Raw genomic sequence first — 26,130 nt, 5'->3', positions numbered from 1 at the left:
TCTCTATGTCTGGCACCCAAACTGGAAACAGAAATAGGTTTCTATAGGCTTTACTGACGGAGCAGATACAATTAGATTATTTCCTAGTGCTTGACAACTTAATAAGATCTTTATTGAACCAAGAATGTTCAGCATCATGCCTGGCAGAAGCATCTTCTAATAGATAGATGAATAGATATATAGATAGAAATCGATATTGATATATTAATATCAATATTAATACTGATATATAGAGGTATCAACATGTATCTATAAATCCTTGTGGTTATCTGCTCATTGCCTTAATTAATACACTAAGGCACTGAGCTCTGGGATACTAGTCCCAGGGATTTTTGTTTTGTTTTGTTTGGGGTTTTTTGCTCACTAATTAAATGACTTAACTAGTCATCAAAATGTCAAAATCTGTTTCTTTATTGTTAGGGTCCTTCATGCCTGTAAAATCATTCTGTTCTTCCTTGTACTCTTTACGGTACGTGTAGTGCCTCTGGGTTCTTTTAGTTAGATTTCAGTATCTTGCTTCACCTCCAAGCCAGCTCTACTTTTCTTCAAAACAAGCCAAAACAAAACAAAATGAGCTCTTAAAAACTCACAATTCCTAAGTTCTAAATTACTCATCTGTCACAAGACAGTGAGCATCATTTCAGCATCACGGTGAAGAGGATATTGGCCTGCTTCTTGCCTTTAGTGCCTGACCGACCTGAAAGTTATTATTTCTGTGATCTTGAAAAAGTTACTTCATATCACTAAGATGAGTTTCTTGTCTGCATCCTCCTGATGCAGAGGCCTAGATGATACCACCACATACAGTTTTTAGCACTGGGCACACGACACACAATGAGGGAGCAATTAACCAGCAGTTATTATTATCTTGGCAAGCTCAGCCTCTCACTTTGTTTCTTGGGAATAAAAGTAACACAGACTCATGACATTTATTTTACTTTGCAAAAGTCCCATATGCTGGTTTTCTAATTTTATTTTTCCTCTAATCATGTCTCCATGTTAGTTGCAATTTACATCTTAAGATCTGCTTTTACAAATATTGCACTTTTCATGTGGCATTTAGTCTATCTCTATTTTTATATACCACATAAAATTATCCTGAGCCCTACATGTTACATATACAGAGACGATCAAAAGGAAGTTGAACATTGATCATTAAATGCATAAAACTAAAGCAAATATTGTGAAGCATTTAGCTAATTAAGTAGTTGAGGTTTTTTTCCATTAGTGGAACTAGTGTAAAGATTTTTCACTTTATAATTATATTAATTGAAATACATTAGACCAGTGTGAAATTAGTATATCTTCCTGACCTGTCTTCTCTCTTCTATTCAGAGAAAAGTGACTCTACACTGAAGGGTCAATGTCAATTCAAGGAGATCATGCTTGATGTTGACCACTAATAAACATGACATTTGTTGCTAAGTATGATTCCTGTGTAAACCTACACAGTACTTCTGTGTGCCCTGCCGAGGAGAACTGCAGTCCTATCAAACAACCAACAACCTAAAGGAATCTTTTTCTAGTTGGGAGAGAGAAAGAGACAGACAAAAGAACACCACCAGACATTACATAACTACATGCTGCATTGTTCAGCACAAGCTATGAATACTGTTAGGCAGTGGTTTCCAAAAACATGTTAGGCACCCTGAGCTCTAAAGAAATCTGTTCAAGGGATTTCAAAATGTAAAACTGACCCAAGAAATGATGAGATGATTGGAAAGGAAGTGGAGAACTCCTCTCCGGGGTCCTCTCTGGTTGTTTTTAAGGATGTCTGGATTTTTTAAATGGGTCTAATTTGAATGGACAGAGAGAAGGGAGGAAGGTAGGCCAGGATGACCCACAGAGCAAAAATAAGAAGGTGGGCATTCAAGGCAAGAGGTAATTGCCCTTCCCTACAAATACCCAGTAAGAAGGAATTAAAGTACAAGGTACCCACATAGTTGCTCTTGGTTTACAATGTGACCTAATTTTTGAGTATTTGACTAGTGGGTGAAATGGTTAAACAAGTTTGGAAACTAGTGTTTCCCATCTGGGAAGTGTAAGGTGAGTGGTCAAGTAACGTATCCCGTCACCATTGTTCATTTCAGAATCATTTCAAGTTGTTGTGAGAGGGAATGGCTTCCGACATGCCCGAAACGTGGACAGAGTCCTCTGCAGCTTCAAGATCAACGACTCGGTCACACTCAGTAAGTCTTTGCATGACTGGTAGGTTTCTTCAGCCAGAGAAAGGTGTTCAGTGCTAGACAGGCCCCCCAGCAAGGGCACAGCTGGTCCTAACAGGCCTTGGTTTCAACCAGAGGTTCCCCTCTGGATGAGCATAACTGTGAGGGTGCCCCATTTGGACAACAGAGCAAGACTGGACACAAGCCTCCAGATCCCCTGTAGTTTTCATTGCCACCAGAAGCAGCCCTGTGCTAGCTCAGGGAGAAAGTGGGGTGCCTGTTACCTCATCCGTTACTATCTACCAGGTCATTCTCTCCCAGCTGGCTGTGTGGGTGCTGGTTTATTGGAGATTGTGGAGTTAAGATTTTATAAAAAAGCATCAGAGACTCTCCTGGATAATAATAATAAAAAAAGAAATAGCTAAAATTATTCATCCTAAGTAAAGCAAAAATTATTGGGTTAGCATGTGTAGATCCTAGAACTTTCCTCAGTCTGGATGACTCTTGCTTGGAGCCGCCAAGAAACTTTCATCATGGTGAATACCTTACATGAAATACAGGAATATGAAAGTAAAACTAAATGCATTTCATGAGAAAAATTATGGGTTGTCATAACATTGGAACTTCCAAGAGACAGTTGCAGCAGGCAAGTTCCTAATTTAAAGACATGTGTGATTCATGTGGCTGTCCAGGAGAGATAGGGAGATCTGGTTATGGGAGGACTGATGCCAGGAACCCTGGTTATTATTTGCATCTGGCATCCGTCACATGGATGATGATTATTGATTCTGCATCTGCAGTAATAAACAACAGTCATAACTTGGTGCATTTTCCATAGTGCGGTGCTCACAGTGCTTCATCTTTCTGTCATAACAGCCAAGCGAGAGAAAGAACAACAAGACAGGAGGACCCACATTTAACTAACCACCCACACTAATCTTGTCCTCCTTACAGCCCTAGAAGGGAGATCTGCTCCTGATTTGAAAGAATTGAGAGGCCATTTTTGCTCCCTGACATCTTTCATCCTGAAAGCTTTCTTGAATATCTAAACAGAGAGTCAGTGGCTTCCTCACAAACATGTGGATTTCCTGGCCTTGGAATTAATATCTAACATTGGAAACATTCAATTCATTTTCTTAAAATGTGGAAGTGCTCTCACATATCCGAAAAGTACATGCTGTCTGAAAACATTTGGAAATGTCCCTGAGCAGTTACAGTGTAAAAGTTGGCTCCCTAGAAAGCTTTTCCCACCTCTCTTTCAATTGTAATATCATTTAGGTCTGCATTCCTTCTCCTCAACCAAAACCCTAAGTCTAGTCAGGAACTACTAAGGAGTCAGTTCATTTTCCAGACAATTGCACTTCCAAACCCACCTTCTGTGGAGATAAATGGAGGGTAGAAAGATGACCTACCCTGTAGTCATTGCTGGCAGGGTTACAAAAGGTGCTGTAGATGAATTTGACACAATACACATTTACTGTAGATTGGTAGAGTGACATTTTGGAAGCTTGCCTTCCAACTTTTCTGTGAAATTTGACTTCTTGGGAAATCAGTTCATTCTCTTTTCCCTCCTTTCTTCCTTTCATGGTATTTATTTGTCAGTACATGCATGGGCTCTTCATCCTATTCATCCTAGTCATGTTCAAAAAGAAGTGAAGGATATTGGGGTAGGGATTTGGTTTAAACTACAAATATGATTAATTTTCCAACAGTGTTAATCATTTGAAGACAAAGGCAGTGAATTGGTACTACTGTAGCTGCGGGTGACACTCTTAAACTCAAACATAGTTATTTAATAAATTCTAATGTGGAAGTAAATTAGAGTTGGAAGAAAACGCTTGACCTTCATTTATTAATTTGTTTGTTCATTTCTATTCAGTAAGTAACATGGCTAAGAACCAAAGAAAATTTAAAATACACTGTATTTACATCTCTAATTTTCTTCATTTCAGTGATTGATTGTACCAGTCTCTGGTGAAGACAGAGAATAAAATACATTTAGATTCCTTCATTTTTCACATTCTCCTTACTGGAGTTGTAAAATGTCTGTTTTTGGTCCTAAATAGTAAGTGTCTTTCTTCAGGATTTTTTTCCTAAGTGTTAGATTCTAATTTGTAACAACAAAAACATGAGTAGTATTATTAATCAGAAGCAAGCTAATTGAAGATCTAGTAATGAAAACTGACGTGGTTGCAGCCACATCACACAGGATATCCTCCACAAGAAAGACAGTAGCAATTTTATGAGCAAAAATGGTAAAAGGGGGAAAATTTTTTACATCATATTTATAGCTGGCAGTATTAGTAAGATTTTACAAATCTTTGAATGAGCTTATCAATAAAACCAATTAAAGGTATAAAGCATTTCTGTATCCATATAACACCTTCAGAAAGGACTATTAAGAAACAGATAAAAACTGGGTGTCGGTGGCGCACCCCTGTAATCCTAGCTACTCAGGAGGCTGAGATCTGAGGATCATGGTTCAAAGCCAGACTGGGCAGGAAAGTCTGTGAGACTTTTATCTCCAATAAACTACAGGAAAACCAGAAGTGGTGCTGTGGCTCAAGTGGTAGAGTACTAGCTTTGAACTGAAGAGCTGAGAGACAGCACCCAGGGCCAGAGTTCAAGTCCCATGACCAACAAAAGAAAAGAAAAGCAAAAAGAAAAAGAAACAGATAAAATGTTAATATATTAGTAATAAAAATTAAAAATTGTTTAGATATATTCTAATAATAAATATAGCCAGAAAATAAAACCATTCAGTTCATACCTATTCCTTTTCACTCTTCTTCCCTTTGCTTAAAAGTAAAATCAACCAATCTGCCTCTTGGAAATCTAAAAAAAAATTCTAGGCCTGTGGTCACTGTAACAAATGAGTAATTCTAAATAAAATGTGATTTTAAAATTGGAACATGTTCCCTAGCCCCAAAAAAGAAGGAAAACTCTCCAAGTCTAAGACATAAAAAGGGAAGCTAATCTAGACAGGAAGTAGAGCACTGAGCTCCAGCCTGGAGATCTGCAGGCTGCAATCCCCATTTTCATGTAGATACAGGACCCTTAATCCTGTCCTGTTCCATGCATTAGGCATGAGCCAAGTCCCCTACAGAAATGGGGCTCCAGTAGTAATAAAAAACAGCTTGGTACTGGCATAAGAACAGGACTGAGGACCAATGGATTAGAATAGAAGACCCAGAAATGAACCCACAGACCTCTAGCCATCTAATATTTTATATGGGAGCCAAAAACACAGGCTGGAAGAAAGACAGCCTCTTTAACAAATGGTGCAGGCAGAATTGGCTATACACATTCAGAAAAATGTTTTTCAATCCTTATATATTGTCCTGCACCAGAATCAATTCCAAAATGGATCAAAAACCTCAATGTAAGGCCAAACACCCCAAAAATATTACAGGGAGGGATAGAGGAAACACTAGGGCTCCTTGGCACAGGTTGAAACTTCTTAAGAATCACAATAAATCAAAGAAAGACTAGATAAATGGGATTGCATCAGACTGAGGAGTTTCTGCATGATAAAGGACGTAGCTAGCAAGATAAATAGAAAAGTCACAAAATGGGAGATCTTTACTAGCTGTGCATCACAAGGGGCTCATATCTAAAAATATACTTAGAACTCAAAAACTTAAACCTCCCCAAAACAAATCCTCAAAGAAACAACAACCCAAGTAATAAGAGAGCTAAAGACTTAAAGAAAGACTTCTCCAAAGAAGAAATAAGAATGGCCAATAGACATAACATCTCTGGCTATACAAGAAATGTGACTCAAAACATTGAGATTCCACCCACCTCAGTTAAAATGGCCATTATTAAGAAAATTAACAATAACATGCTGGAGGGGTGTGGCCAAAAGGGAACACTACTACAGTGTTGGTGGGAATATAAACTTGTTCAACCACTTTGGAAAGCAGTATGGAAGTTCCTCAAAATACTAAACATAGAGCTTCCCTATAACCCAACAATCCCACTCCTCATCATTTATCCAAACCACCACAAACCAGGCCACACTAAAGCCACCAGTACAACCATGTTCATTGCAGCATTGTTTATCATAGCTAAGATATAGAATCAATTCATATTCCCCTCAATGGACAAATAGATCAAAAAAATGGGGTGAGATAGATAGATAGATAGATAGATAGATATATAGATATATACACACAAAATGGAATTCTATACTTCTGTCAGAAAATATATTGCCCATTCATAAGGAAATGGGAAAACTTAGAAAACATTATAAGCCAGACCCAAAGAAACACAGGCTGCATAGTTTCCCTCATTTGTAATAATTAGAATGTGCCTATACATCTACAGCAAAACTCAATGAAGAGTAAAAGACAAATAGTTACTCTTAGACATGATTAATTAAACAGCATTCTAAACATCCACACAGTGTGATTAAAGGAGGATATTCTTGGGAGAGGATCACAAGGACTCAATAACTGTTGTTGTTGTTGTTGTTGTTTTTTGGGTCCGGTCCTGGGGCCTGAACTCTGGGCCTGGGCACTGTCCCTCAGCTCTTCAGCTCAAGTCTAGTGCTCTACCACTTGAGCCACAGTGCCACTTCTGGCTTTCTTCTTTTTGCTTATATGGTGCTGAAGAATCGAACCCAGGGCCTCATGCATACAAGGCAAGCGCTCTACCACTGAGCCACCTTCCTAGCCCCAGGACTCAATAACTGTATGCATATGACCATATAAAATGATGATTATCAAAATGAACCCTAAGAAATGTAAGCAAGAGGTGTTTTTATTGTACTGTTTGTGGTTCTTTTTGTTCTTTTTTCTTTTCTCTTTGGTTTATTCCCTTTTGTTGCTTTATTTGATTTCTGTACCCCTTATCTTGTATGTAAGTCTATTTGGTTTGGGAAGGGGAAGGGGAAGCACAGAAACGGTGGGACAATGGGTAAGCCATGATATTCCCTAGAGTTGGAAATGAACTATATACAACTTGATGGGGAGGGAAAAAACTGGGAGGGAATGAAGAAGAGGGGTGCCACTGTTCAAAAGGAAATGTTCTCATTACCTGACTTATGTAACTAACACCTCTGTACATCACCTTTACAATAATTTTTTTAAAGGAAAAAAAAAGTAATGGGGCACCACATGACTGCATCATACATTGAATCGGGCAAAGAAGCAAGCAGGGGAACAAAATCCACAGGTGCATTGTTGCCATAGATGGTTGGTTACATGGCTTAAATGTGACAGGAGGGGCTTAGAGCAGGGCCTGGCTGTAAGTAGCTATAGTTGGCTTCTAGTCTTACATTGTTGTTGTTGTTGGTATCATCATCATCATCATCATCATCGCCATCACTATTACCAAGTGGAGCAGTAACTGAATATTGTAAAGACATAAGAGATCTTCAAACTCTTTTCACTTTTAATATGATCTCAATGAAAATTACAATGGGGCTTTTTAAATTAACAAAATAATTCCAAAGTGGAAGAATAAACATGCAAGAGTAACCCACCCCCCCCCAAAAAATGTAGTAACTTTACCTGGCAGATTTTAGGATGTACGAAAGGCTGCAAGCCAAGTCCTGGAACAAAGCCCATAAACACTTAGGTGAATTTTGTATAAAATAAAGTAACCTTTCAAATCCATGGGGAAACTGGGTTATTCAAAACATGGTGTTCAGACAACTGGCCAGCCACTTGGAAAAACAATTAAGTTTGATTTTTATCTTACACCTTACACTTAAACAATTTCCAGACGAACTACAAATTTTTATGTGAACATGAAACTTTAAAATTTCTAGAAGGAAATAAAAATAAATAGTTGCCTAATTGTTCTGAAGGCTTAAGGCTTCTTGATATACCATAAAGGAGAAATTTGATAGTCTGAGCGTATATTTTTAATTCTCTTGTTACCTAGCCCAGTTAAAAAACAAAAGGGAATGAAAACAGTGGAAAATTATGTATATGTGTGTATAAATAATTAAGCTCCTAAAGTCAGCTCCTTAAAAAATAGAAAAATAGGTAACATATATAAGAAAATTTACCAAGAAAAATTAATAGCATATAGAAAATGTTCAGTGTAAGCCAGGAAATGCAAGCCAAAGCAATCAATTTCCATGTTTACTGTAAATATAAACAAAATACTAATACCTGATATTGGTAATGATGAAGGGGAGGAAGCATTTTTATTTATTATCAGTGAGATGTCATTAGAAGTTCTAGAAGGTAACTCTTTTTTTCCTCTTTTCTTTCTTTCTTTTTCTTTTCTTTTTTATTTCAGTACTAGAGTTTGAACTTAAGCCTTGTACTCGCTTGGCAGGCACTCTGCCATTTTAACCACATTTCCAGTGCTTTTCTTGCTCTGGTTTGTTTTTAGATAGTGTATCACTTCCTGCCTGGACATGCACCTGGGTAGCAATTGCTTATTTTCGAAGTCAAATGACAGGTGTGTGCCACCACACCCACCATTAGCTGAGAAGAGGTCTCAAAACCTTTTCTACCCTGGCTGGCCTCAAACCACAGTCCTCCCAATCTCAGCCTTTCACATAGGATTACAGGTGTAAGCCACTGGTGTGGGGCCTGAACTCTGGGCCTGGCACTGTCCCTCAGCTCTTCAGCTCAAGGCTAGCTCTCTACCACTTGAGCCATAGTGCCACTTCCAGCTTTTTTCTGCTTATGTGGTGCTGAGGAATTGAACCCAGGACCTCATGCATGCGAGGCAAGCACTCTACCACTGAGCCAACTTCCCAGCTCTAGAAGGCAATTTTTAAAGTGAATCAACTGTTTTTATACAGAATTTCAATTTCAACTTCATCAAAAGGAAATGATCAAGAATGTCTAATATGACTTGGTGAAATGAACCTATGTCACAACATTGTTCATGACATCAAAAGAACAAAAAAGGATTACATGGGGGAACATTTTAACAGTAAAATAAATATATTAAATCGATAATCTACTATTTTTTATTTTTATATATTTTTATTGTAAAGACATTGTACACAGGGTTACAGTTACATGAACAAGGTAATGAGTCCATTTTCTATCAAACATTGTTACCCCCCCTTTGCTTTTTCCCTACCATCCCTTTCCTCCCCACCTCCCCAACTCCTCCCTCCCCCCTCCCAAAGTTGTAAAGTTCATTTCAACATAGTGTCTTATGCGTCTTGTTGTTATGATGGGTCATCCCATATCCTTCTTTCAGCATTTTGTTATTTACTTTCTCCTCCTCAAATTAGAACAATGTGTATACAAGATGCAGGAATCAGATACGGTGACAACAGGAGTTATACCATGGGGGATAAACATACAAAAGAAACTAAAAAAAATCACAGTACATTATAAGTGCATTAAAAAGAACAGCAAGAAAGATAAAATCTCTTGTGTCCCTATCTTGGGATTCATTTCATTTAGCATCAGCTTATATATGGAGCTATGTATAGCTTTTGACCTTTTCTGCGTGTCCTAGACAGATACCAGTTATTGCAGATAAGGGAAGCTATGGGATCTATGTTTCTTTGAGCCTGGCTTGCTTCACTTAATATAGTTTTTTTCCCAAGTCTTTCCATTTCCTAACAAATGGGGCAGTGTCATTTTTTCTGATGGAGGCATAGAATTCCATCATATAGACCATTCACCTACTGAAGGACATCTGGGTTGGTTCCATATCTTAGCTATGGTGAATAATGCTGCAATAAACATAGTTGTGCTGGTAGCTTTAGTATGGTCTTGTTTGTGATCCTTTGGGTAAATGCCTAAAAGTGGGACTGCTGGGTCATAGTGGAGCTCTATGTGGAGTCTTTTGAGGAACTTCCATACTGCTTTTCAAAGTGTTTGAACAAGTTTACACTCCCACCAACAATTCAGTAGGGTTTCTTTTTGGCCACTCCCTCCAGCATCTGTTATTATTAGATTTCTTATTATAGCCATTCTAACAAGGATGAGGTGGACTCTCAATGTTGTTTAGATTTGCATTTCTTTTATGGCTAAAGAAGCTGAGCATTTTTTCATGTGTCTATTGGCCATTCTTATTTCCTCTTCAGAGAAGTCTCTCTTTAAGTCTTTAGCCCACTTATTAATCATGTGGTTGTTTCTTTGAGGATTTTGTTGTTGGGGATTTAGTTTTTTGAGTTCTAAGTATATTTTAGATTTGAGACTCTTGTCCATTGTATGGCTAGGGAAGAGCTCCCATAGATAATCTATTATATAAATTATACTTCACCCCTGTACAATTAAATAGTGTAGAAGAACAATTAGTGATGTGAAACATGTTAATGTTATGTCATTGAGTGTTACAAACAATTTATGGAACAGTATATCAAAGCTATTTTTATTTTTCCATACACGTTTCCACAGAGAAAGACTTGAAAGGCATTCATTGAAATGTTAACAGCAGAACCCTCTGAATGAGGCTACCATTAACTTTCATTTCTTTCTTCCTGTCTGCATTTTCTAAGGTTTCTACAATCACGTGGCTCCTGTGCTACCAGAAAAGGACTCACTAAAATTATTTAAAATTTAGTCTAATTTTTAGCATAGGTCTTCAATTTAAATTTGGTTGAGTCTTAGTCACCAGACTCAACTTAGTTCTGGCCAAGAAAGTATCTTGGAAATCTTCAGTCAAGATCCACTTTCAACTGAAAATCCATTGTGGACAGATTAGAATATTAAAAAAGGAGACCCAGGTTTGAGGTGAGAACAATAAGTTTTTTTGCAGAGTAATTTTTTTTTTCAAAAAAGGATGTTTTGCTAATGTAACCATGAAACACATGCTGGACTATCCCAGTGTTGTATGGGAGCATGTGAGATATGACTATAAAGAAGAGACTGAATGAAGACAGTAAGGGGTATATAGTCACAATATTCTATATAATGCATATTTATAAAATTAAGAAAGAGGGAAGGGATGGTTGGGACAGAGGGATGGGAGATAATGATGAAAAAGGGGTGACATTGATCAAGATTCCTTGTATTTATATACTACTTCATTAAATGGCAACTCCTAAAGATAAAAATAAAATTAGAAACAATAAAAAGGATCAATGAACAGCAAAAAGAGAGATCGATTGACTTTTCAGTCACTAAGATTCAATTTATATAGGGCATGTAAGAAATCCATTATCCATGTTTTACTTCCTAGCTTGATTTCCAATCTTCTTCACCAGGCCTTGTCATGATTCACTTTTTGAAAACTCCCAAGGATAAAATGTTTCCTCCTTTGAAACACTTTAACTGAACATTAGTAACAGAGGCAGTTAAGAATTCCAAAGATTGGTGAAACAAAGGACAAAGGGTGAACCAATGCAAAAGCAATACTCACAACACACTATATTGGAAATGAACTTTACAACTTGGAGGGGGCAGTGGGGGAGAGAAAGAGGGAGAAAAATGAGGGAGGGGGTTAACACTGACAAAAAATGTACTCATACCTTACATATCTAACTGTAATCCCCCTGGACATCACCCTTACGATAAAATTAAATTAAAATTTAAAAAGAATCCCAAAGAACTTTCCAAGAGAAAGAAACGATGCTCATTTGAATATGGAAGTTCCAGTGTGTTTGTTTTAAAGGATTTTGTTTTGTTTTGTTTCTGGTTTTTGTTTTGTTTTTTTTTGCTGGTTCTGGGGCTTGAACTCAGGGCCTAGGTGCTGTCCCTGAGCCTCTTTGTGCTCAAGGCTAGTGCTCTACCATTTGAGCCATAGTGCCACTTGGGGGCTTTTTCTAGTTTATTGGAAATAGAGTCTCATGGACTTTTCTGCCAGGGCTGATTTCAACCCATATTGCTTAGATCTCAGCCTCCCAAGTAGCTAGAATTACAGGCATGAGCCACCCATGCCTGGCTTTAAAGATCTACTCTTACTGTATTTATTTGATCTGACAACCAACCATCTGTGCATCAGGGCTGCTGTGGAAGATTACTGGTGCACCCCTAGTGGTTGCTGGGGAGGAGAGGCAAAGGGCAGAAGAAACCTAAAGGTTCCTATACAGAAGCCGGTTGTTACTTTGTCATACAAAGTATTGCATATAATGGTCAGAGATACTTACTGCAATTTGGATGCATCTGTGGGGATTTAGTGTCACATGATGATGAGTTATCACTGTGGAACTCAAAATGAAGAGACACAAAGGAACCAGTAGCCTCCTAGTTCTTATTTGGGATACACATTTTCATCATCAGGGAGATTTATCTGAATGGTAGAAGCCACTGATTGCTTTGTACCTGCCCCTGTACAGTGCTCTCCCTGTGTCTTTATCACACCTGTTGTGACAGAGGGGTATCTGGATCCCCAGTTTTGTTGATGAAGAAAGGGTCTCAGAAAAATAAAGTGGCCAAGGTTACTCAGATACCGGAGATGAAAACAATTTTACCTTGGGCAGTTTGATTCCAAGCCTTCAGAGCACATCTCTACATTACCTCTGGACCACAGATCCCCAGGAGTCCTGAGACCCCCTAACTTCTGATGCCCAGGAGGCTGATGAACACTTGCTTCAGCACTGTTCGGCTGATGTTGATGTCTATAGCTGATGATGTGGAAAGAGGTGAAGCACTCTCCTGGTTCCCTGAATGGCCCCTTTTCTTATATCTGGTCAGGTTTCTCCTTCCCACTTGTAGACTAGGTTCTGGTTCGGCCCATTGGCTTGTGAAGTGGAGAGGGTGTGTTCATGTATGTTCCTATCTTTAGGCTCAGACAAAATATAGGTAGGTTGAAATATACTGCTATCTGGAATGGTGAGAAGATAAAAGGGGATCTGGCCAACAAGATCTTCATTTGGAGGAAAGCAAACTGAACAGTACAGTTAGCAGTGTGTATGGAGTCAACTTTGATGTAGACCCTACTCTACCAAATAAGCAATAACCTCCAGGGGGAAACTGCATGCCTGTGTAGACTCAGCCACACAACACTCTTCTTTGGAGTGTGGTTTGGGCAAAAATTGGCTTATTTCTTATCTCCACCTAGCCCTGCTGTCCTGAGTATGGAATTTGGCATTCTCTTCTATTCTGCCCCATTTGGCTGGGCTTTCATGCATGATGGCCAGCGGGGGATGGCACCTTTCTTCCTTCAGTACTGTTGCGATTGCAATGATGGAAGTAAATGTGGTTACCCTAGGGAGCCCTCGGCAGACTAGTAATATATATCCCCTCAAACTGAGATTCTTTTAATATTTATTCATTTTGGGGAAGTTGCCTGTTACCGATGCAAGGAAGAAATCATTTCTGGTAGATCTCTCCATGCAACTTAGCTCCGGCCTCTAATGTGCATACCATAATGGCTTAGCACACATTATTAACTAAGTATGTGCCCAGTGTCGCCTTCCTACTGCCGCTCTGAATTTCTGTGTGGGTTTCATCCTTTAAGAGCATGAGTATCTGACATAACCTGTGATTCTGATTGTGTGGAAGACCTTAGCCATTTTGGTCTGTTTTCCCCCTCAGTCTCAATTCCAAAGGTAACATCCTTCCAGTGCTAATTGTGCACAGCTGCAAGAGTTTACATGTCAGAAAGCACATACCTTCTGCATGAATCCTGAGTTGTCCTTTACCAAGCAAAAACAAAGCTTTAAAAAGTATACTTATTCTTAGTAAATTACAACTGTTTGGAGTGCAGCAATTATTCTGGCTTCAAGACTACAAAAAATTTTAAAGCCTAATGCTTTGCTTAGAAGATAATTTGTAGCTTTTACGCATGTCAACGGTCAAGAATTTTTTGGTGTGGATTTATTGAGATGACAAAATGCTTCACAAGAGCCCCGAGCCTCATTATCTCCATTTAGTTTTCTTGCAAAACCTCAAGCTTCTCTATTAACTTTAGAAAGAATTAAATACCACAGTCCCATAAAATCATGTGTCATATGATCCCATTAACTAAAAACTATTATAAATAGGAAAAATCCAAAATTGTTTACCCCAGGGCATCAACAGTGTTTATCATTAAGAATTAGGATTATCAATAATTTTCAACTTTTCATCAGCTGCATTCATCTGCATTCCCCAGGGTTCTTATTCTAAATATATATTACTTCTATCATCAGTGAAAACAAGAGAAACTATGGACGCACAGTAATTTACATGCTGAAAAGTCAGTCTGACTGTGCCCAGAGCTATGGGAGAAGAAGGGATCATAACCTTGTGGGAGACTCAAGAAATTTTAAGCTCAACAGAGACAATCCAACAGGCCTCTGCATCCTATGCCTGACTCCTCTAGGAATGGATTTGTGGTCACTCGCCCTGTTCTTTGTCCCTTGTCCTTCATGATTCTCCTGAGCACAGTAACTGAGATAATATGCATCATTTCCTTCTAAGAACTGCCTCAACTCTGGGTTCTGTGATCTTGCTTATATTTCGGATACTCTGAGTTCTGTACTTATGTTTATATAGAGAGTGCTCTGACTCTACAACCCTTCCACCCAGGACTTGTTTTCCAATGTGTCTCTTTTACCCCTCTGCCTCTTTTACCCATCATCTTATAACCACTCTGAACTTTCTTGACTTCGCTCCAGTTCCCTGGAAGTTGTGGACTCCTAGTAATATGTACAGTGGGCTAAAGGAAACTATGAAAGTCTAACTATGGCACTATTAACATTTGGAGCTGGATAATCAATGGTTGGGGTGAGGGCTGTCCTATGCATTGTAGTTACCAATACCATTCCTCCCCTGTTGTGGCAACCCAAACTGTCTCATTGCTGAGGGGAAATCACCCCCTTTGGAGATTCATTGCATTATATACATGTCACAGGTGCTACCTGGATAGATATCTTGCTTCTTGTTACATTTATACTGTATTGCCCTGATAGAACATGGTAGAAAGTTGGAAGACCCAGTCCATTTACAAACATATTCACCGTGACACCTTGTGTTTAAGGGTGATGGGCCCAACAGAATCCCACCTCAGTAATAAAATTTAACATATGTTGAGTACTTTATAAATGGTACACATATAACAATATTATTTACAATATAGGAAATGAGTATTATGCTCATCTTCTGGATGAGAACTCTGAGTTATGAATAAGATGAAAAGCCTTGCCCCAGACTAGATACAGAATGTGAGTTGCTGAGCCATGATGGATCTCCATAGCACAAATTTTGTGTGTTTGTTCTCCATCTACTGCAGCCTGCCCACAGAACAGAATGGGAAGTCAAAATACTTACCCTGGATACCTACTATAAGCAGGAACTGCTGAAATAGTTGTGCGTGCACCCAGAGATTTTACCTGGAATCTGTTGGCCATTCTCATGGCACCCAGGTGGTAAGGGCTTCCAAGAAAACTTTAGGCTAGAAAAAGATGCATACGGAGAGGGCATGTGTAAGGAAAAGGGTGATGGTCAGCCTGGTTTCACTTAATAGGAATCCCTCTGGCCTCAGAAGTTCATAAGAGGACTTTACAGTGAGTGAACTACATTTTGAAGACGTTTTCCCCCCAATTTGTTCAATGCATCTACCCTATCTCCCTCTCTTTCTATGCCTTTTTGACATTTATTTCTCACTTTTCAGATTTCAGAACCACATTCAACCTTTCTCTGCTTTGTTCCCCCATGTAGAGATATATATGTCTTTTGTCAAAAGAATTCTGGGTTTGTTCTCATACCTATCAATGAAAACCTTCCAGCCCAGGCTTGAAACCCAGTACTACTACCCTCTCAGCAGTTGGTCCCATTGAACTTTGTGATAAGACTCCCACATCTGTGAATTAGCATTGAGCAGCCCCATTAAGAAAACTAATCACTTCTTGTCTGGCTGGAGATCCAGAAAGTTCAATCCAGATGCTTTGAAGTTTGTCAACTTGAAGTTCTACCAGATTATAACTGTAACTCAAATTTTTCACAATATTTTAAGCATAACTTTTTTTCAAAGCTGTTTACTTTTGAAGGCAGTGAGAAGGTGGAAATGTCTACTCTCCTCTAGTTTGGAGCCACATTCTCAACCAGCAGATAATTTGGTGCTGAACAGTTATACTTGGCTCCAAGCAGCCATGAAAATGCCCCCTAGGTGCAGGAAACATGAGGAAAAACAGTGGGGTGAGCTCATTCAGTCCATAACCTCTACTGTTTTTTCCCCACTACCTAATGCAAATGTTACAGTAGGAATGTAAACTCTCTACTTTGGGGCATACATCAGCTTTGGGAAGGATTTAACAAACTCCCCCCAGATAAGACTAGAGGTTGTTTTTCTTTTCATTTTTGCCAGATATAAATATTTATATCAAGAAAAGATTGCCAAGACTTGGGAAGTATTTAAATGATTTAATCAGCCCTGTGGAAGGATTCACTCTGATTGCTGTTTGAATTTGCTAATGAATTTTAATCCTGGTTTTATCCCAAATCTATTAGTCACCAAACTACTAGAGGAAATTCTGGGACCTTCCTTCTTCATAGTTTGAAAAAAGGAGATGTTGTCCCAAGGTAAAAACCATGGAAATGTATGCATTTACATTTATAGTTTCAGAATATGAGTGCATTCCTGTTAGATCAGAAGACTCCTCTCAGAAGACTCCAGAGCCTTGTTACAGAGTTCTTCAACCCCAGACCTCTCTCCTGGAAGGCATGCCTTCTGCTGGCATCCATTTTTGCCCATTGAAAGTCTGTTGACCATTCATCTCCAATGTGGGTAGTGTGAAGCACTTCCTTTTTTGTACTACTTATGGTTACTTCTAGGCCCAACTAGCTAGGCCCAGGAATGATTACTCATGCCTATAATCCTAGGTCCTGAGAATGCAGGGATTGGGAAGATTTCAGTCCAGGTTGGCCTGGGAATGAGCAAAAGATCCTACAGCAAAGGGAGCATAGCTCAAGTGGTAGAGCACCTGCATGGCAAGTCAAAACCCTAAGTTCAAACCTCATACCACCAGGAAAAACATAAAACAAAAAAGACTAGGTAGATTGATCTTGAGCAAGTCAGTAGCACTAATTAACTCATATCTCTGAGCCTCATTTTCTCAAACTACAAGTAATAATATCTCTCACAGGATCATTAAAGCATCAAGCAGATCATGGAGATCATGGCTATATAATGTTAAACACAAGCAGTACATGTGTGTGTGTGTGTGTATGTATGTATGTATGTATGTCTATGCACACACAAATTCTCTTAAGCCTTTTATTTTCTGAGGAATTGCTGATGTCTAAAACAATGTTACTTTAGTAGAATGATGTCATTTAGCAATTAGACATTTTGAAAATTGTGATCTTCAATTCTTTTGTTTTAAAGCACAAATTATATTGTCTATTTAAATAAATTGGTGCCATATAATCAAGTGAAATATTTCCTAAACCCTTATTAACATGAAATACCATGCTTATTTACTCATACAAAACTCTCTGCAGTAATGTCATCACCATTTACAGATAAACTTGACTCCAGTCACCCACCAGTAAGAGAAAAACTTGGGACTTGAACCTGGACTTTGCAGGCCTCAGAGTTTCCTCAGTCCTTCTCTGTGCCCTACATTTCTGTTTCCTCTCAACAAATGCTTGAGGTTAACCTATCTCCAAGTAGCACAGAATTCTGAAATAGCTTTGAGAATTCAAGAGAATTTCTATGTCAAGATCATTCCCAAATTTCATTTAATTTCTGGTCTTTCACTCCCACACCTTCCTAGTTTTCCACTCAGTTGAAAACAAAAGTCAGGAAGGTTAGTCCAAGCTCCTGGTCTCCATTTCTCTTGGCAACTCAGTATTAATGAGCGGTGAAATGACCGCCCAGTAGGCAGAAGCAGAGATTTCATTGTACTCTCAGTAGATTACAGCCCCGTAAACAGCACAACACCCTAGTTTTTGGTGGAGATTATAGTGAGGCTGGCATAGTCTGAGAGCCAGTCATGGAGGGCCCGATGGAGAAGCTTTTTGTGTCCTCCTTCCCAAATGGATATTCCAGGAAGGAGTCAGATGATGTGAGTTATAGAAACCAAATGGCCCTCTTTTGTTTAGAAAGAGAGAAAAGAAAAGCCACTCATTTTTGTGGTAAAGTGAAAACAGGCTCCAAACCAAACAATCCCTCTCAGGGCAGAAAATGCCAGCTCACAGAGCGGGCCTACAGCCTCAAACAAAGTAACTGAAGGAAGTGTCAGAACTGTCCTGTATCTGTGGCCAAAGCTTTCTGTCCTCCCAGTGAGGTGCTCCTCTGCTTTGTCCCAGAAATGTGTAGGAAAGGAAAATGAAAAGGGAGACAGTGAGAAATGGCTGCTTGACGAGGCCATACCCATTCCTCTTCCCACTCCTTTCCAGTTAGCAGGAGGGAAGGAGACAGGCACTGAAGGAGGGAGCCTGCAAGTGAGTGAGCTCAAGCACTCATGGGCATATGGGCATGTAGCCTCTGCATTTGCCCTGGCTGCATGGTTGCTCTGTGCCACCTCAAATGCCCTTCTCATTGTGACGCAGCTCTTCCCACCAGATGGAGTCAAGAAGCCTCTTGGGCCTGCTGTGTGGCTTCCCAGGGCTCTGTGGGCAGAAAGCTGTGTATCCCCAGGTACTACTAGTTTGTGTGCAATAGGATAAGCAAATAGAAGTGCTAATCAGTCCTGCCTGTCTCAAATTTGATTTCTCCCCTGATACAAGCCTCTCCTGGAATGCTGAGTCTCTTAACCAGGAAAGAATAATGCAGCATTCATTTATAATCCTGGCTTGCCTCTTAACTTGCTCTGCAACCAGAGATCACTGTTTGGAACCTCTGTTTGGCATCTGAAAAAAAGAAGAGCCTGATGATTCCTACCCTGCCTTTGCTCAAAAGGTACTCAGGAGGAAAGAGAGTGCTGGTGCTACTGAATTGAAAGACAGTTTATTAGCTGGCAAACTGCTGCCAGAATGCCTGATGCAGACCCAAGAAAAGAATGTTGTCCCTCTTGACAACCCTGCCAGATTAAATTTAACTAAATGAAGTGCTTGGAGAGTGCCCACATTGCATGCCCAGGTGAGGCTGGCTGTCATCCTTACCATATATGGAAAGGCATCTTGAAAGTTACAATGCTTCAGTAATAATGGCTTCAGGCTCTGAGTGATCCTCTACTATCATCATAAGTGTCATAACTTTACACCACATACCCTCTCCATTCCTGCATAGTCCATAATCTGCCAGCAACTGGTGCTCAAAACAGGGGAACGTTCCAATAGCACCCTGCTGCTTTTAAGTACAATCCCAGAAAGCCTTACTTTATCCTCAACAGCCTTCATCCATTCTTGCTGACTTTTCTGGTATCACATTGATCATCTACTTCATTGGCCGCCTTCTACTTCTCATGAGATCTGGCCTCCTTCATACCCCAGGATGTATATATCCTCTCTTGGCCTTTGGGTTTCAGCTTAAGTAGCCTTTCCTTGTGGAAGTATTTCCTGACTTCCCAGATGAAGAGTAGCCTCTCTTCTGGTATGTGTGTGCATCACAGTTATAATATGTGTGATTGCTAGCATGGCAACTCCATGGACAAGAGGCTTTATCTCATATTCATTGTAAAACCTAGCACAGTGCTTGGCCCATGGAAAACACTTAAATTTTATATATGTGAGGGGAGGGAGAGAATAACTCTTTCCTGTAGCTCCTGTAAAACTCATGAAAGCAGGAAGTTTCTATTTTTGAAGCCTTTTATCACCAGCCCCTAGTAAATCTTCAGTGAATATTAGTTGAATCTATGAATAAATGAACAAATGACTTGGAAATACCCTTCTTAAGCTTTCACCATGCCAGGATTTCCCAAAGTAGCAATCTTCTCTCTTCATTTTCAGTAAGCACTAAGCACAGTGCTTAGCATGTGGATAGGTCCTTTACTCCCATCCCAGGTAGCAGAGCCCCATAATTCCAGCCATAGAGAACACAGGGCTTCCTAATCTCCACTCAGGCAAGCATTTAACGTCAACTGTATTCTCTGCAGTCATGACTGGCACATGTCACAGGAGGCATTGATTTCACAGCAAAGACTGATAACAGAATAGAATCTTTCAAACGTATTTGCATCCCTTTGTACCTTTTAGTTCTAAGTGGTACTAGTGGTGATGGTTTGACTGAAGGAGAAATATTGCTCATCCTCATTTCTTCAGTGGGTCCTACCACAATCTTCTTTACATATCCAATAAGCAATGAGGCATGAAGGGATGATTCTTTATCTACTGAGTACACAGGCTTTTCTAGGCCCAGACCCTGGTTACAGTGAAGTTAAGCTTTTTCCTAGATGTCCATCAGAAAAGGAGCAAGAACTTCACTACCTCTTAGGACTATGCCACTGTCATCCATCTTCCATGACGACATCTGCCAAATCCTCCAACTGCATCATTTCAGTTTTGCTCAGAAATCTTCAGCATTTCTTTCCATGGCTATAAAACTCTGCCGATCCCCCTATAATCCCTGGACCAATTCAGAGAAAAAACTTGGGCCCTACTTTGTTCTGTGCTTCTCTTTTAAAGTCCTGCCCACTTCCTATGTTGAGACACCTTTGCTTACCCTGTCTTTGCATTCCCTCCCAGGAATGCCTTTTTCCCAGCTTTCCACTAAAGCACAACTCTTGCAGATTTCCCTAGGATGTGATCATGTCGCCCTTGTAAAAGAAGCCCTTTGTCTCCTGAAGCCCTTTTGGTGTTGCCACTTCTTGCCTTTGCCACTGATATGAAGCTCCTTAGGACCAATTTAATGTTTTCTTAGCTCCTCTCAGTTATTCCTGAGAAGAAAGGAGGCTCATGATGTAATGTAAGAGACTCTAGTTCCTCAGTGGTTGACTGCAATGGACATAGAAGCTCAGGAAACTAATATTCAGGCTTGAGTTCACTGCTAATGGATAGTATGGTACGTGAGTTTTTATTTTAGAAAGCTCTTGGCTTCTGTCTGTCTCCCTAAACTTCACTGAAGGTCTTTTAAAAGTCACAGAATTTGGAATTATAACTTTGCCTCATTCCTCTTAACCCAGTACTTCTTCTTTACAGATGAGAAGCCCTTCGCTGTGGAAGACACCTATTTGCTCTGCCCAGCACCCATCTTAAAAGAAGTTGGCATGTAAGTTTTCACCAGCAACTGAGCCTCATAGCCAGGAAGGAGAGAAGAGGTAGAGGGGGCAAAAAGTATCACCATGAACATTCTCTAGATTCCTTCAGTCATGATGGTACCAGTGCCTACAGCGAGCTAGGCACCTCAATAATATTTTACAGAGTATCCACTCATCTCTCCCCTTCCCTTGAACCAGACATCCCCATTCAACAGAGGTAAGAAGGGCTGAGAATTTAGGTCACCTACTCAGGGTCATGCAGCAGTCAATGGAAGAACCAGAGCTCAACCCAAGTTCTGTCTGACTTAATACCAGCTATGTTTCTAGAATGTTCTGCCATGTTTCCTCACCCTGGCATCATCAATACCCGGATAAATGAATGTTATCTCCTTCCTGGAGAGAGGAAAACTAAGAATGATGAAGGAGGATCTTTACTACTTGGTGAAGGCTAAGAACCCACATTCATACCTGCAGTCCATCTTCCTCACTCCTCCACAAGATTCTCTGAACTCATTTATGGGAACTATCTCCCAGTAGTGGCCTTATAATAACTGCCCATATGATATGGTAAAAATACTCAATAGGAAAAAAAATGATCCTGCTACTCAGGAGGCTGAGGTCTGAGGATCACAGCCATGGCAGGAAAATCCATGAGACTCATCACCAATTAACCACCAGAAGATCAGAAGTGGCGCTATGGCTCAAAATGGTAGAGTGCTAGCCTTGAGAAAAGAGCTCAGGGACAATGCCCAGGCCTTGAGTTCAAGTCCCATGACCGACAAATAGAAAAGAAAAGAAAAGAAAAAATAGTTTGCATCTTGAGCTAGAGAAGAATTATCTAGGGATACAAAGAGATAGTATTGGCATGGAGTCTGAAAAACCTGCTCCAGAATGAAGTCTAACAGGCTCAAGAGAGTTGGGGCTTTTAGAAGAAACAGTTAAAATTGTTTGTTAAATCCTGCTTTTAGTTATTCACTCTCACTGTAAGACCATCATCTCTAGGTACCTGACATTGACCTGTGATTCCATGAACTAGCCCAGTGTCTTTGTGGGAAATGTAACAAGATGGGAGCTCATATTTCAGTGAGTTCTTATAGATGAAAAGGGATAGAAGGAGAGCTGGTACATCTATTGCTGTACCTCTAAAAATAACCAGACACCCACTTTATCCCATTGACTTAGACTAGTGTGTGTGTGTGTGTGTGTGTGTGTGTGTGTGTGTGTGTGTGTGTGTGTGTGTGTGTGTGTTTGTGTGTTGATAGTGATGCTTGAACTCAGGGCCTCAAGCTCTTGAGCTACATTTCTACTTCCAGCTTTTTTCAGATTGATTAGAGATAAGAGTCTCCAGGCTGGCTTTGCTCCTCAATTAGCAAAACTTGTATCTTACAGGTATGAGCCACTGGTCCCTATCATTGGACTACTTTTTAGGCATGCTTTGTCCTACAAAGTGTGGCAAGTAAGTAAAACAGAAGTAGAGTTTGTGACTCAAATGCAATATGCTGCCACACAAGGAGCTCTGAACGCCCGGCCTTGACACACCAGCCAAGCACATCTAACGTTTCTCTAGAATGTTTAAGAAATACAGGCCAGAAAGAACATCCTCCAGATTTTTCTAGAATAAACCCCAATCCCACAGGAAGGACACTGCAATCCCCAGGGTTATTAGGATCAGAGCCTAAAGCAGACCTGTGTATCTGGCTCTCTGTCCATTGCTCACTGTACACCTAAGTATCTCTGGTTGCCTTGTCATTTCAGGAAAGCTGCTCTCCAGGTCAGCATGAACGATGGCCTCTCTTTCATCTCCAGTTCTGTCATCATCACCACCACACACTGTGTAAGTCACATCCGCCCCTGCACTAAAGACTTCATCGTCATTATCATTGTCAACAATGTTCTTAAACGCCAGTCTTTTTCTCAAAAGTTTCTAGACCTTTATTTTATTCACTTGAGCTTTGACTACAGCACTGAAAGGTCAGACATAGGCTGTATTAGGGTGTGCTGAATGTGGAATGTAGGCATGACTATGGCCAGTCCTCCATTAGACGATGCCTGTTTCCAATACCCCCTTTTCTGGCGTTAAAGAGGAGCTCTGACATACAGCCCGCCCATATGGTAAGATAGGCTGGCTGAGAGAATGGAATGGATCAATAGGTCTTAAAAAGTTTTTCTCTAAAGGAAAACAGGAAAATGGGCACTGGTTAGAGGAAGATGGGGAATTGATAGAGGATTTCTTAAGGATAGGAAAAATGGAAACTTGTTTGTGTGATTGTGGAAATAATCCAGGGAGAATGGAAATCTGATGAAGCGGGAGGGAGGGATAGTAGGGGAAGTGTACTGGCATTAGGAATGGTAAAGCAGAAGGGAGGACTATTTTCTCCCGCCAGCTGCTCTGGATCCCTTCTCTGATCCATTGTGTCAGGTGGCCTCACTTCTGGCTACACATAAAATCACCTGGAGAGCCTTTATTTACTTTTATTGATGTATAATAATGGTACACAGTAACAGATTTTATCGTGACATTTCCATACATGCATTCAATATAGTTTGGTCATATTCACCCCTCCATTGTGCTCTGTTACTCCTTTTCCCAAGTTTTCTTTTCTCTTCCATATCTCCCATAATTCCCCTTTATTTCCATGACCTTGTTTTATTTTTTTTCCTGGTTTCCCTAAGTGAGAGATTCTTGCCTCTGTCAGACTAGCTTATTTAACTTAAAAATATCACCTTCCTGGAGAATTATTTTTAATGATGCCCTCTTCTCAAGCCAGACTCATTGAAGCAAAGTCTCTAGCATGAGCTTTGTTGGTTTGGGTGACTCCTTGGGAAGGCGGTAGCATCCAGTCTTGCCTGGAAACTCTTTAGCCTCAGTACTTGTTCCTTTCTATGATCAGTGTGTCACAGCCCAGCCCTCTGCCAGGGAGTCAGAGCTCAGTTAGCTCATGTAAGGAACACTGCCTCATGAGCATTTCCAAAGCAACCCTTGTCTGAATATTGAATTTCTTTAAGTGAATGAATTCTATTAGATTGTTCTAATAACTAAGATGTTTAGACTGAGGATCAGTTTAAGTACTTGCAATGGTCACTTTATGGTTGGCTTTTGGAAGGCATGTTGATAGAACCCCTCAGTAACTAGAATCTTGTCCTTACTGTCAACACTGGTGGGGACAAGAAACTGCAGCCACATCCTGAAGCCAGATGAGGTAAAAATGAGTTTTATCTTACAAATGCACAGGAAGTCAGACTTCACAATGGACAAGACGGTCATCCTGTGTTTGTGGCAAACTAATTGTCTTGAAAGCTAGTAAACGAATGATAGAAAAGTTTAATGTTAACCAAAAACATACTGTACAGTTATCACTAGGAAGTGCCATGAGTGAAAAATGCTCATGTCTCCGATATCTGATCAACTCTTCATCCTGGGTGCCTGAGTGGGATACCAGTTTTGAGAACAGTATGCAGAATGAAATTTCTTAAAGGGTATTTTGCCAGATTCTTTTGGAAAGTGACTCTATCAGAACCTGCCAGCCTTCGGGAAATGATTAAAATATCCCCAAATCAAATAACTCCATTCCTGATCCTCCCAGTTTTTTTTTTTTAGTGATCCAACAGTGCAGACCTGTATTTCTCATTATGTCTGATCATACCACAGAGAAATCATTATTGCCCTTGAGACTACAGGGATAGGGAAAGTGGTAAAGGAGAACATCTTAGGACCAAATGAGTTATATGGCAAATACATACATACATACACAAACACACACACACACACACACACACACACACACACACACACACACACACATTTTTTTTCTTTTGGCAGACTAGGGATTGAACTCAGTGCCTTGTACTTGTGCTCTGTCACTTGAACCATTGCCCTAGTCATTTTGTTTTCAATTTGCTTCTCAAATAGGGGCCTCTGATTTTTCTCAGATCAGCCTCAGACCTCTTTCCATCTACCTCTGCCTCCCAAGTAATTGAGTTTATCGTCATGTACCATCATGGACCAGCCAAACTTACAAATGTAAATCTGTCTCAAAAAAAAGTACTCTTACAAATGTATTGCAAATTTAAAAGAATTTGTTTTCTTGTCAGGCATAGGGCTTGAACTCAGGGCCTGGGTGCTGTCCCTAAGCTGTTTTGCTCAAGGCTAGCTCTCTACCACTTAGAGCCACCGGGCCACTTCTGGTTTTCTGATGGTTAATTGGAGATGAGAATCTCATATTTTTCAGCCCAGGCTGGCTTCAAACCATGGTCCTCAGATCTCAGTAACTAGAATTACAAGCTTGAGCCACTTCAGCCCAACTAAAAGAATTCTTAATGAAATCCCACTGCATTTTCCCAGATCACTCACCTAGCCTCTACTTACATTTGATATTGTCCTCATCTGATTACATGTCACAAGGTTTGTGTATAATCAGTCCTTGATTAAAGACATGTTATAATATATTCTATACTATTCCATTTTCATTCAGAATGCTTTATTAGTACTCTAAATTATACAACAAAATTGTAATAACCACTCAAAGACTTGAGATCCAAGACCATTCATTCACAAATATTCATACTCAACAACTATTCATTGATCACATGCTAGGTACCCTTGTGGGTGCCTGGATAACATTAGACAACAAAACAGAAATCTTAGGAGATTGGGGATGAGGGTAGACCATGAATAGTATCATGAAAATAAGTTATGTATTGTGTTGAAAGTTAGCTGCTAGCCTGGGCAGAAAAGTCCATGAGACTCTTATCTCCACTTAACCAACAAAAAGCTGGAAGTAGAAGTGTAGCTCAAGTAACTTGGGTGAAAGATAGCCACAACCTCCAAGGGAAACAGACTCATATGCAAATATAAGATTTCAGTCCCAGTCCAGGCCCTTTTAAAGTTCAGATTAAACATTGAAACTATCATGGACTAAAACAGAGATGTGGGTAGAAAGTGTGTCCATTCAGAAGATGAACTAAGGTCTTAGATTTGAATATGTTTGGAGAATATGGTTTTTAGATCAAAAATAATCCCCTGGGTCT

At 39.9% G+C, this 26,130-nt stretch overlaps 1 protein-coding gene across 1 annotated transcript in view; it reads left to right on the top strand.

Moving 5' to 3' along the window:
- The window catches only part of Antxr1 (ANTXR cell adhesion molecule 1), a 213,392-nt gene that overhangs the window by 89,250 nt on the left and 98,012 nt on the right, over positions 1 to 26,130 (top strand). The window contains exons 10-12 of the mRNA XM_070004483.1: positions 2,091 to 2,189; positions 21,044 to 21,113; positions 22,858 to 22,936. Coding sequence (XP_069860584.1) covers positions 2,091 to 2,189; positions 21,044 to 21,113; positions 22,858 to 22,936 — 248 coding nt within the window. The remainder of the gene's footprint in view (positions 1 to 2,090; positions 2,190 to 21,043; positions 21,114 to 22,857; positions 22,937 to 26,130) is intronic.

The sequence above is a fragment of the Dipodomys merriami genome, unplaced genomic scaffold (genome assembly GCF_024711535.1).
Source record: "Dipodomys merriami isolate MVZ:Mamm:240054 unplaced genomic scaffold, mDipMer1.0.p SCAF_63, whole genome shotgun sequence".
NCBI lineage: Eukaryota > Metazoa > Chordata > Mammalia > Rodentia > Heteromyidae > Dipodomys > Dipodomys merriami.
The sequence above is the reverse complement of the archived record's forward strand: the minus strand, read 5'-3'. Positions and strand labels throughout refer to the sequence as shown.